Source organism: Pyrus communis, chromosome 1 (genome assembly GCF_963583255.1).
Source record: "Pyrus communis chromosome 1, drPyrComm1.1, whole genome shotgun sequence".
Taxonomy (NCBI): domain Eukaryota; kingdom Viridiplantae; phylum Streptophyta; class Magnoliopsida; order Rosales; family Rosaceae; genus Pyrus; species Pyrus communis.
In genome coordinates, this window is record NC_084803.1 from 40,575,988 (window position 1) to 40,589,173 (window position 13,186).

At 35.7% G+C, this 13,186-nt stretch overlaps 1 protein-coding gene across 1 annotated transcript; it reads left to right on the plus strand.

The window, feature by feature from the left end:
- The first annotated feature begins 687 nt into the window (after window positions 1-687).
- LOC137727832 (DEAD-box ATP-dependent RNA helicase FANCM) lies at window positions 688-12,883 on the plus strand. The gene is made up of 22 exons (XM_068466670.1): window positions 688-1,080; window positions 1,512-1,655; window positions 1,956-2,038; window positions 2,150-2,264; window positions 2,479-2,570; window positions 2,759-2,813; window positions 2,885-3,006; window positions 3,079-3,192; window positions 3,540-3,727; window positions 4,262-4,392; window positions 5,636-5,696; window positions 5,798-5,868; window positions 6,899-6,948; window positions 7,013-7,178; window positions 7,299-7,426; window positions 7,516-7,848; window positions 7,940-8,021; window positions 9,439-10,182; window positions 10,290-10,742; window positions 10,960-11,011; window positions 11,217-11,363; window positions 12,188-12,883. The coding sequence occupies exons 1-22, from the start codon at window positions 705-707 to the stop codon at window positions 12,723-12,725; spliced, it is 4,245 nt and encodes a 1,414-aa protein (XP_068322771.1). The 5' UTR covers window positions 688-704; the 3' UTR covers window positions 12,726-12,883.
- Window positions 12,884-13,186: the final 303 nt, after the last annotated feature.

The window sequence follows — 13,186 nt, forward strand, 5'->3', positions numbered from 1 at the left end:
ACTAAAGGACTAAAAACACACACATCTCTTTACCTTTCAGACACTTCTCTTAACTTTCAGTCGCTAAATTAAATGAATAGAAGAAAATCAACTGACAGAAATTAACATGGTATGCATGTGAGGTAAAAAGAGGTGTGTGTTAACACCATCCTAAATACATTATAATCACGTAATCAATGAAAAAAAAAAAAAGCTACAAGGACACTACATAAAAAAGACGGATTAAACTACAATCATTATCTGATAGTCAGATATAATTATTGTAGATATATATATTTAATATAATTATTATCTGATTGATGAGATGGTTATTTTATTAAAGGGAACTTTAACGGAAAACTTTTATTACTGTTCATTTTAACGAAAAACCATATTTTTACACTAAAAAGTCAATTATGGTACTATTTATTTTACCTTTATTTTGTTATTATTTTTAAAACTCAAAGTTTTAAAATCATTTTTATTAATTTTCTTTTTATTAAATACACGTTAGTATTCAAAAACTCATTTGAAAGTCTTTTTAAATAGATTCATACGAATGGGCTTGTGCAATGTTCTCATTTTATTTAGTTAAGTCCAGTAGCAACGACAACGAAAGCCCACATATAGAAGCGTGCGAATTCTTCAAGTTTTGCCGCCAAAACGCTCTCTCTCTCTCCAAGGGTTTATCGATTCACATTTCTCTCTCCTCGCCCAGTTCTCCAATGACTTCCACCAATCCTCACCATGTCATCGACGACGACGACGACGACAATTTTGATTGGGAAGCGGCGGCGAGAGAAATCGACGTGGTTTACCAGACCAAGACTTCAAAGCCCTCCTCTACTTCGGATCAATCTTCCCATTTTGCCCCTCCCCCCAGTAACATTAACACCCCAGTGCAAAATCCGATTGCCCCGATCCCTGGCAACAAGAAGAAGGCCGGCACTTCCCGGCAGAGCACCCTCGACAAGTTTATCGGCAGGCCTCCACCAGAGATTCGAGATGTCGAAGAACGAAACCTGGATTGTAGTGAGGGTGATGGGAGGGTGTCCTGTGTTCCAATTGATGCTGAGGCAGCTAAAACTTGGATGTACCCAGGTTGGATTCATCTTTTCTCTGCAATTATTTTCTCTACTGCGTGGAAGTTTGGATTTTGGGTATTCAGGAAGAGGGGTATAGTGTTCTTATTTTTTTACTTTCTGATATGGGATTTGGAGACTGAAGTTGGAATTTGATTATTTGAATGAACTAGATGGCATATTGCCCCGGATGCTAGATTCTCAATCGCATTTTTATCGAAGTATAAATTTTGCTAATGAGTTGTGTTATTGAGCTAATGTGGGTTCAAATGCATCGGACTATTTAGGGAAAATGTGAGTACTTGTGCAGAGATTGAGATTGTGAACTTATGATCTCACTTTTTTTCGATATTAATGCTTGGAAAGGGTTATGCTTGTCTCATTTTTTCTGTTTATTGTTAAGTGTAGAAAACATTAAACTTATCTTCGGACTCTTATTCCTTATTGCAGTTAATTTTCCTCGGCGTGACTATCAATTTTCTATTACCCAGACGGCATTATTTTCAAATACATTGGTGGTACTGCCAACTGGACTTGGGAAAACGCTAATTGCTGCAGTTGTTATGTATAACTATTTCAGATGGTTCCCTAATGGTAAAGTAACTTGTACCATGCTTCTTCACCAATTGTTTATTATACGTGTTCTGATTCTGGATTCTTAATTTTTGTTTGTTTGATTATTCTGAATTCTTTTTATTTTAGTACGAACCAACTTCATCCTATTGCAGACAGTTAGACACTTTAGGCTATGCCCTATTCGAATTTGTTCCTATTATGATTTATTCACATTCTCATGTTAATTCATCCTCATTTCTGTTCAGTTTCTTTTGCTGTTGGCTTTTCAAGTTTGTTTTCATTAGTTATGATACGTGGACATTGTTCTTCCCACAACAGGAAAAATAGTCTTTGCTGCTCCTTCTCGACCACTTGTTGTGCAACAAATACAAGCGTGTCATAATATTGTAGGAATACCACAGGTAAGAACCCCATTTACTTGTAAGCAGTGGGCATTGTTCAAAATTTGGTGGTTTCTTAACAATTTTATTCACTTAGGAATTATAAGAAGATTCTGATCAAACTGATTGCAGGAATGGACAATTGATATGACAGGTCAGACAAGTCCTACGAAAAGAGCTTGCTTGTGGAAAACTAAACGAGTTTTTTTTGTTACTCCACAAGTGCTGGAGAAGGACATTCAGTCTGGTGATTAATTCTTGAACTAATACACTAGGATTATCTAATGAAAAGCTTTAGAAATTTGATATTTTCATTTGTTCTATTCTAAAATGTGAAACTGTCCCCACTAGAAAATAAGTATATTCCAACACCATTTTTATGCATATAAATATCTAGATTTTTTTTCCTGTTGAGAAAGATCTTTTGTTGCTGGATTCTGATCAGGGGTAATTCGTTGCAGGCACATGTGCAGTAGAATACTTGGTATGTTTGGTGATTGATGAAGCTCACCGAGCATTAGGAAACTATTCTTACAGTGTTGCAGTTCGTGAGGTATGTTCTGTTGATTTCTGATCTGTAAACTATGTCTGATCATCCTTTGCATGTGTACTGGTTCAGAGTGTGGTGTCACTATCGCCACTAATGTTCTTGTGTTGCTACCCTTATAAGTGTTGGCTCGGTGTGTTATTATCGGACAAAGTTAATGGTTTTAGGTACTAATGATAATTTAATTTTTATAGTTAATGGCTGAACAAGTGCAACTGCGAATTTTAGCTTTGAGTGCAACACCGGGATGTAAGTTGCTAACATACTGGGTTTCTACTAAATTTCGTTTGGAGTATCCTAAACTACATGCACTTGTACAGCAAAGCAGCAGACTGTCCAGCAAGTTATTGATAACTTATATATATCAACACTTCAATATCGCAATGAAGACGACCCTGATGTCAAACCATATGTCCACAACAGGGAGGTAGAGTTGATTCAGGTATGCATTGTAATCTCTTGTTTGCTGAATTTTTTTGTACAGAGGAAAACACTTTTGTTGCAATATTTCTAGGTTGCAATGGGTCAAGCTGCTGTTGAGATAGACAATAAGCTCTTGGAAGCAATGCATCCGTTTGCATCCAGGCTTTGTGCCATTGGAGTTCTCCCAACTCGAGACATTCAGAATGTATGGTTCAGTATAATTTGAATTCTTCTAGTTTGCTCTAGGAAAACTGTGCTGGATGGGATTGTTTCTTTGCATTTTTATTCTTTTCTGGCGATGCCATCAGACATGGTAAAAAAGGGATGGTTTTGAGTTTTTCTAGTAACTTATCCTTTTGTTTTTCCTCTAGATTTAAGGAATAGAAAAGCCACTGTACAGATAACCAATTTCTTTTACTAACGAAAATTTATTACCTTATCTTTCTATCTGTTATTTCTTTTTCTGTTTAATTCTTACTGAAACAATTACACACTTTCTGGGTCCACATAATCTCACTCCTTTTTCTTTGGGTTGGGGGGGTGTTGTTACAGTTAAGCCCTTGTCTATTACTTAATTCAAGAGAGAAATTTCGTCAAGCACCTCCAGACCTCCAAATTAAGCCTGGAGACATTGAAGGTTTCTTTGGAGCACTGCTTACACTTTACCACATTCGTAAACTAATATCAAGCCACGGAATAAGGCCAGCATATGAAATGCTTGAAGAAAAATTAAAACAAGGGTATGGCTTTTCTATACTCTCAGTTTCCTCACTGTCTTTATTAGCTCATACTCGGATTCTAATAACTATTTCCTATTATATGTGGAACCATCATGCATTTTATTGTTTACTTTTCTCGAGTTAAATATTCTTTAATCTATGTAGGAACCTTCCCAATTCCCATTGATGTGTTAGTAATGCACCTTGAAAATGAAGTGCCAGAAGCTGTTGCTTTTGATGAGAATCACCTAATAACAAAATTTGGTATCAAGCAATTCCAAACAGATCTGCCTTGCAGAGATTTTGAGGCGGATAATTTTCTATGTTTTAAGATATTTTTGTTACGTGAAAGGCACACACTCTGTTGTCTCATTATGATAATTGGTGTTTGACTTTTCCGTATTTGGACTTTGAGTTGAAGAACAAAAACTTCTTGTATAGACTTTACTAATATCTAATATACTATATATTAATGTTGATGGCATGGAGTTTAAGCTGTTAAATTTTTTAGCAAGCAATTCAAGACCGTTAAGCTGTTCAAGATCATTTTTTCAGGTCTTTTGCAAGGTATATGAGCAGAAATGAAGATATTTGTAAAGCAAAGCTCATAATGCAGCAAAGTTTGTCACATGGTGCTCCGAGTCCCAAATTGTCCAAAATGTTAGAAGTACTGCATGATCATTTCAGTATGTGGTCTCTTTTCTTAATTTTATTGTATGCTATCATTGCTGGTTTTGATATTTTATAACTCCTGCTTATGAAATGTATAAGTGTATCAAATGTTAGAAGTACTGCTGCCTTCATGGTTTCAATATTGTGTTCGTCAAGAAATGCCTATTTGTAGATAAATAATTTTTGTTTTCAATGAAGGGCCTGGAACATCTCCCCAGCTTTTTTCACTTGTTCTGAATTCGGGAGTAAGGGATTAAATGCTTATTCTGATGTATAAACAATTTTAGTTAGCAATACTAGCAATGTCAAAACTTTAATGTTTCTGTGAGCCAATATACCAATTTGTCCAGAAACTATTATTTGTAAATGACTAATTTTTGTTTTCAAACAAAGGCTTGAAACATCTACCCAGCTTTACGTTCACTTATGGCTGAAGTAGGGATTAAGGGATTAAATTCTTATTCTAATGTATAAATAATTTTATTTAGCAAGACTAGCAATGCCAAAAGTTTTACATTTTTGTGAGCCAATGGACCAATTTTGTCATGTATAAACAACTGCAAAAGATGAGATTGCTAATACTTGAGAGAAGAAGATAATTACCGTATCACATCTCAATAAAGATTTTCAGAGCAATGATAAAGCAAAAAGACTTAGCATGGCATAGTAAAGGAGGTCGTGGGTTTAATACTACTTCTGCAATTTGAGCTCCACAAGTTGAGCCCTATAGCACTGGAAAGAGGCCCACATATGAAGGGGAGTGTTAGAAAATAAATTAATTGTTGATCCCCATCATAATAGCTTAAAACTTTTTGGACAATATGAAACAGAAATTTCTGTCAGACCTGTTCAATTTTTTTATTTGATTTTAGGGAATTTTTATATGAAACATGTTTAATTTTAATTGGGATTACTGTTGCTTTATGGGTTTATATTTCTTTACCATTAGGGTTTCCCTGTTGGCTTTATTTCTTTGTTGGATTTGGACTGTGTATTATTATCTGAACAGAACTTGTTGCGGCTAAACTCTGAAGACTTGAGTTTTAAGTTGACATTTGTAGATGGGAAATGGACAAAATGTTTGAGTACTTACTATTTATACCAATGATTGTATGTGCTCTGGCTACAATGATTTAGTTTTGAGTTTTTGAGTTATGTCTGTGCTGATGAAACACTGGTTTATATTGATAGCATATATTAATCGTATGACTCAAAGTATTAGCTCTCAGTGGTTGATAATTATATTTCTCATTGTAGAAACAAATGATCCACAGAAATCAAGGGTTATAATTTTCTCAAATTTTCGGGGAAGTGTCAGGTGCAACAATTTATGTGTTTAATTAATTAATGATGATTTTATTTTTATGTTTTCTCAAGCTAATTATATATAAAATGTGGAAAACCCTTCTGAGTATACAGGGACATAATGGATGCATTAGCAAACCTTGGCAATTTAGTCAAAGCTACCCAGTTTATTGGTCAAAGTTCAGGTTTGAAGCTCCATTCTTCACTTTGTTCCTTTTCCCTATTAAATGTGATGTTTAATGAAAATTAGTTATCTTTTGTTGCCTAAATAAAAATTTATTATAAGATGCAGTTGTTCTTAATTCTTTAACTTCCTCTCTTGTTTTATGTTCGCTTTTCTCATTTATATTTTTTTTATTTTATATATAAGCTTGGTTCAAAACTTCAAAACAAAATTGTCATATCCAATGTCTCTATTACATGGTCAACCTTTTCAACCATGTGTCCGGCATGTTGAACAGGACATGTTCAGAGTGAATCTGACATGCAGGAAGACAATGGAGTTTTCGTCTGATACTGACTTATCTTCTCCTTTTTATTATATTGCCTCTTATTTGTCCACCTCTCTCTCTCTCTCTCTCTCTCTGGCTTTCTCCCACTCTTCAGGTCCTTGACCTCTTTTGAAATGTATTTGTGTTCAAGGCAAAGAGAAGATAATAATTGTTAAGAGATCTTCTTAGGAGACTGGATTGAAACGGTTTCCTAGTTCTTAAAATGGCATACTACAGCCAAGAATTTATGTATGTCTTGGTTAACGTTTGCATTAGGATTAACTTGTATAGTTGGCCTATTCCCTAATACCTCAAGCATTTGGGTTCTAGTTGTTGCCTAACATGGTATCAGAGCTCTGGTGTGAGGAACTCCTCAGTTCAAAACCTCTGATCCCTCGAACTCACTTAATGATTTACGTGGGTATTGTGAATTAGCTGGAGTAGAGCTTTTGGAAACAAGAATAGGCTTCTTGGTTTGTGCGGTGATAATTGGGATTTAATTTAAATAATCTGGTCTGAATGATAGCTGTTTGGTGGAAAACCAATTATTTTAAAATAGTTCTATAAGCAGAATTTAGAACACTGATTATAAAATAAGTATATAAGCCTATAACAAAATTGGGATGGAAATTACCTGTGAAATTTTAGGGCCTCACAGGTTGCCTCACAATTATATTGGTTTGCGTGTCTATTGTGAAATATATTGACTATTATTTTCTTACAGGGAAAACATTAAAAGGCCAGTCACAAAAAGTTCAACAAGCTGTTTTGGAGGTAATTGTGTTGTACTTATTTCTTTTTGTAGCACCGTGCATTAGCTTATTTTGATCTCCCACAGAAATTTCGTGCTGGTGGATACAATGTCATTGTTGCCACATCTATTGGTGAAGAAGGCCTGGATATTATGGAAGTTGATCTGGTTATATGCTTTGATGCTAACGTATCACCATTGAGAATGATTCAACGCATGGGGAGAACTGGAAGGAAGCATGATGGACGAGTTGATATCCTTTTCTCATATGACTAATGCATTTTATGTAGTTAGTTGTTAGTGAGATCAGTATGAATATTCAATGAATTTCTTGCTTCCCCTGAGTAAATCCTAAATCCTTGACAAGTCTTACTAGTTCTAGCCTGTGAAGGGTCAGAGTTGAAGGGTTACCATCGTAAGAAAGGAAACAATAAGAATATGATGAAACACATGCGAAATGGGGGAATAAATAGCTTCAATTTCCATTCTAGTCCAAGGATGGTGGGATTTTCTAACAGATGCTGCATCTGTATAACTTTTAATGCTCCGGTCCATTTTTTAGCTATTGATTGCATCAAATTTTATTGCAGATTCCTCATATTTTCAAACCCGAAGTCCAGTTTCTTCAGTTTTCAGTTGAACAATTTATTCGTCGTGGAAAGAAAGTTATTGATGATAACATTGTTCAGACACCTGTGATCTCAGAAACGTTAACGGTAGCTGAGACTAACTTAATTGCCAAGTATTTCCACCCTCATGGACTTACATGGAAGCCATCTCTTATTGCCTTTCCTCACGTTCAAACGTATCCGTCAAGAGTGTATAAAGTAATGCATTCACATCGGACAACAATGCTGATTGATATGATGCAATGTTTGCAAGGACTAATGTTTTCTAGGGACAGCAATATCTCCCTTGTTGAGGTTTGATTTGATCTATGTGGTTAAGTTGTTTTCCTTCTTGTAATGTATTACATATTCTTGAGTTTTACAACTTTTACTTAATTGCTTTCAGGATGAATTCTATGTAGAGGGAATTGACACTACTGAGCAACATGTCATTGACACTGCTGAACATCATGACAACAACAGACAAGGTAACTCAAAGGGAAAATAGCTACAATAAACATATTTTGACATTTGGTTTGCATAAATGATCATTTTTCACTAACACGGCGACATATTGATAATTTAATAATTAATAATGACACAAACGATGACATAACAACAACACGACGATGATATAATGATGACTGATCATTTCTGCAACCAACTGTCAAAATATGTTTATTGTAGCTAGTTGCCCCAACTCAAAAATGGCTGTGTAACAAGAAAATTTGATTTCAAAATTCTTCTGTTTATTTTAAGGATTCATTCAGATTATATGCAGATGTAACTTTGACGATGTGAAGAAATGTCCCACATCGGAAGTTTACTGAACCTTGCATGTGCTTGTAAGGGTTGGGCTACTCCCCGTGTTGCCAATTGGTTTCATGGTGGAACCTCAACTTCCTTCAATTATTATGAAAAAATGAATATTTTTTTACTAGGAGTAGTTTCATCGTGTCAAATGGAGTTCTGAAGTGCATTTAATTCGTCATACTTTGCATCAATGCCCTGCATCAAACCTATGCATGTTTACATGTTAATCAAAATCCAGCTGAGCTTCTATAGTTTATCGCACTTATATTTTCTTTTAAAGTTTATTTGAGATAAGTTAATATTATACTTCAATACTCGTTCTACAAGTGGTTCAGAAATTAAGCTTAGGATCACCAAGTCATTGGTGTATGATGTCTTTATATTCTCGTTTTTGTTTTAACTTTTATATTTCATCTTATATGCAACCATAATGTAATACTGGATAATCTTATCATATTCTTTGAGCCATCTTGTTCTTTACTTTGTAACTTTGATTTTTTTCTCACTTTTTGGTCCTGTGTATGCATGCATGCCTGTTCAAAGTTGTTCTGAAATTCATTCCTCTTAACCTGACATTTTCTTGATTGATGAATGAAATAATGTTGTTGTCTTCTGTATACTCTTCTGATGATAATAGTAGTACAACAGCTATGAGGTTGGTTATCTTTTCTTGGAGTTAACTAACGCAAGGAATGGACTGCAAGTATCATAATGTTCACTCTTACCACATTTTGTACTGTAACTAGTATGCATAATCATGCTGCTAATTTGAAGTCATGATGCTGCACCTGGATTCTTTAACTAATTCAGTTGATTAATATTGCGAATCTAAGAATTTGAACCTTCTACCTGTTGGCTAGATAAGAAACCCCATTTTGTTTTCTGTCCGAGGGTATAAAAGAAATCCCTTGTAACGGAATACGAAGTTTAATCAGGATTTGGTTCTCATGTTTCAAATGAAATTGTAGAGAGGATTTGTTTCTTGCTATCCCCTTAGCTATTTTGTGTTATGGCTTAAGTCATCATTTACTTAAAAACTAAGCACCCATCATCTCTTCATTTCTTCTTTTATTTTATTTTATTTTTGGCTAGGGGAATTGAATGCAGAGAAGATGCAGGCTGTGCTACCCATTTTCTTAGTATTGTACTCAAATCTTGAATATTTTGTTGCAGGTTTTCTTAATCTTGATGATTCTTTAGAGAAACAGTCGGAAAGAAAAGTACTGGATTCTGAATTATCACCTACTAGTACATTGAAAACCAAGGAGAAGCATTACAAACTTAATTTCCCTGGTGAAAATCCTTATGAGCACTCTTACCTCTTTGGTTCAGATGTTGTAAATGTGGATGCTTCTGGAAAGGTCTTAATCATGTCTGTTCCTGTATTTCGATCGAAAGACTTATCACATTCCATGTTCACAAGTGAAAGTAGTATGAAGTTGGATAGCTTGAAGCAAAATTCTTACCATGGAAGGACTTCAGGTGAAGACCACACAGAACTAGCTACTCAAGGTGGTGCCAGTGGAGATGTTAAAACTATTCAGATGAAAAGCATAAAGTATGAGAATTCACTTAGCTCTATATTGTGCAAGTCCGAAATCTGGATGGAGAAAACATTTAATGGGGCCGAAAAAATTCCTCGAACTACAATTTTGAAGGGAGATTTGTTAAGTAAAGGAGAGAGTGTTTCCGACACACCTGATGTTCTGGAAAACAAGGCATCATTGTTGCTCACAGATGAAGACAATAGTATTTCGAGAGATGGTGAGCTCAGTCCACGGCTTACTAATTTAATGGAAGGTGGAGTTGTTCCAGAGTCTCCTATCAACACTAGCGGTTAGTAACGCACTTAGTAAGATTTCATTTAAATTCAAATTGGGATAAACTTTCCTGAGATTGCTATTGTCCCCTAGTATGAAAATTGATGCTAACATATGATGCAGGACTTTCAAATAACTCAAATGAGTATGCAGTTCCTGTCCCTGTTTCACCTGCCCAGTTACATCCTCCAAATAGAGAAAAAGTAAGTACGGAAAACAATGCCTGTGGAGGAAAAGTCTCTGTTTCTTCTATGGATACTGAAATTCGAACTCCATTCCATAACAAGCATAGTAGTGCTAGTATAAGAGGCTGTACCTCCGCATCACCAATTAGTGGAAGAGCTAATACTGTTTTAGCTGACCTTACAAACAATAGTTGTGGCAAAGATTGGAATATAAGTTCTGGAGACAAGTCGGAAAGTGTTAAAGAGGCACGCAAGTTTAGAAGGTTGCGCAAAGTCGGGGATCGTTGGAAAAGTAGGAATCGAGAAAGCGTGACAAATAATGTGGGGTCAACAAGAAACCTTGCTAGATCATTTTCTAAAACTGGTTCACTCCATTCGAAGCACAATAGAGGTACCGTGAATACAATAGAGATGCTAGTTTCCCTTCCCGTATTCTTTATTGTTTTGCTAATCTATCTATTTTTGGAGTTCGATGCTTACTGACTAGTTTTTAGCGATCCTCATTTCCGTAATTTAAAGTGCAACCACACCAAGTCTTTTAGGACTGCCTTTCAGATGCTAATCTTTTTATGTGACCTATTTACCGATACATTGCTGTTGTTACTTAGGTAAAAAAAATTCAGTTGATGATGTAAGGGCCTTCATCGAGGAGGAAGCTGAGTAAGATCATACTTTTTTCTATATTAGAATGATGTGGCTTAGCTTTTTTTTTTTTTTTTTGGTAAATTTGTGTAGTTGCAATTTCACCCAACAGAATAAAGAATGTTTACTGTTTGATTTTTTGTTTAGTTTTTGTGGGTAATAAAAAGAAGCTTTTGTTGAAAACTAATATTTGAAATGGTGTTACTCCACTGAAATTACTCAGGGTATCTTCAGAAGCTGGTATGTCTGATGATGAGGAAGATGATAAAGATGACTATTCAAATGATAGTTTCATAGATGACAGAATAAATCCTACAGCTGCGGCTACTCAGTCTGCAAGTGGAGGAAATGATATGATGGCAATATACAGGTCTTTCATCTCTCTCTCTCTCTCTCTCTCTCACACACACACGCACACACGCACACACACACACACACACACACTCCGACACATGTGAATGGATGATCAAGTTGTACACTTGGTCGCGGAGTGAGCAGTTTATTCTTCACAAACCATTACCGGTTTGACTGAACTACTTTTCATAATGTAGCCTTTCATTTGAACTGGGTAGTTGTAGGAAGTTTTTTTGTTTTTTTTTTTTTTTGAAAGTCAATATTATTGAATACTCCATCTTGGAAAAATGTAGTAGTAGAAGTTGAATCCAACTTTTACTTTGTTTCACATATAACATCATTCTGTGATCAAGTGACATTTGTAAGGAGAATCAGATACTGATCCAAAGAGGTGCTGGTTCCAAAGTTTTTGCTATCATTTAAGGAGTTTGGAAACTAATATCCAATTGTTATAAGAATTTAGATATAACTTTGCAAAAATTAAAATTACGTGCAGTTGATTAATCTTCCCTTGGAAGCGGTGGCGGTTGTTTCTCGAAACTACTTTTACAACCAGTGGGTCACTTGGAATGAGATTATTTAGCTGAACTTCTTTTCTCTCTCAAAATTTCTCTAAGTTACAAACCGAAGTGAGAGTTGGAGTTGCTATGCCCCATGTAAAACCATTTACCAGGCCCCAATCCTCCTGCATTTGGCCGGTGAACTGTGCCATCAATGTAGTTGCTTTAGGTTTCTTTGTTTCCTTGCTCTTTGCTCTTCTTTTTTATTTGTTATTATCTCTTCTAGTTCTGTAACCTGTATTAAAATTCTTACATAAGTTTTCTTTGATTTCTTACAAAGGCGTTCATTGCTCACCCAATCACCCATGGAGAGGCAGCCGGTTAGTTCTGCGGTATATTCACCTGATTCTGTGGCAGCGACAACGAGGACAACCGAAACTGGAAGTTCCTGTGGCAAAACATCGTTCTCTCTCCAAACGCCCCAAAGTGATGGTACAAATCAGTCAACCAGGATGGATTCAAAGTCCTTGGAAATGAACCGGGTAAGGGTAGACATACCTTGTACTGGTGGTGTTTCCCCAGAATACGAGAGAGATGTTGAAAGCCGTAAAAGAAAATTGAGCTGTCATCATTCAAGATATCCTGCAGTCAACTTGGAGCGAGAGTTCTCGCTCGAGTCAGAGGCTGCAGGCAGAGACTTGCAGCGCATTGATGCAAACGATGACATGCTTGACGATCAGTTTTTCGAGGGTCTTGATCTTGACGCAATGGAAGCGCAAGCTACATTGCTTCTTAAACAGAAAACAGAAGCGCCAAGGCCGCAGGCGCAGCATCTGGTTCCCAAGTTGTTCGAGCCGACATTTGATCTTGGTATATAATAAACTTACAGGAAAACACATCTAACTGATATTGTTTCTCACTAATTGAGATTGTTTATCCATGATTGGTTGCAATTTATTTATTTATTTATCGTTTATCTAAAATGACAAAAATACTTTTAAATTTTGTTATATCATATTGGCCCATTGCTTATTAAATTAAGGGTATTTTTCTCATTTTGGTCCGAATTTAACATAATCTTTTCTCGGAATGATCAAAATGATTGATGGTGGACAAACTTAGAGATCACTTCCATCGATTTCAAATCTCATGGACCAAAATAAAGAGCTATATTAATCTCACTGACCATTTCGGTTAAAATGGCGCCAAAGAATGACCTTTTGATGGGTGCAAATGTAGTCATTTTTTTTAGTACAACGATATATTTTACACTAAGAGGAGGGGGAGTACGGCTAAGCCATACAATAGGCAGCTTAATTTGGCATCGAAATTGCCATTC

Coding starts and splice junctions, on each gene's coding strand:
- LOC137727832 (XM_068466670.1), top strand. CDS start 705: ATGACTTCCACCAATCCTCACCATGTCATCGACGACGACGACGACGAC. Junction 2,265..2,478: donor GGAGAAGGACATTCAGTCTG/GTGATTAATTCT, acceptor AATTCGTTGCAG/GCACATGTGCAGTAGAATAC. Junction 11,012..11,216: donor TTCATCGAGGAGGAAGCTGA/GTAAGATCATAC, acceptor GAAATTACTCAG/GGTATCTTCAGAAGCTGGTA.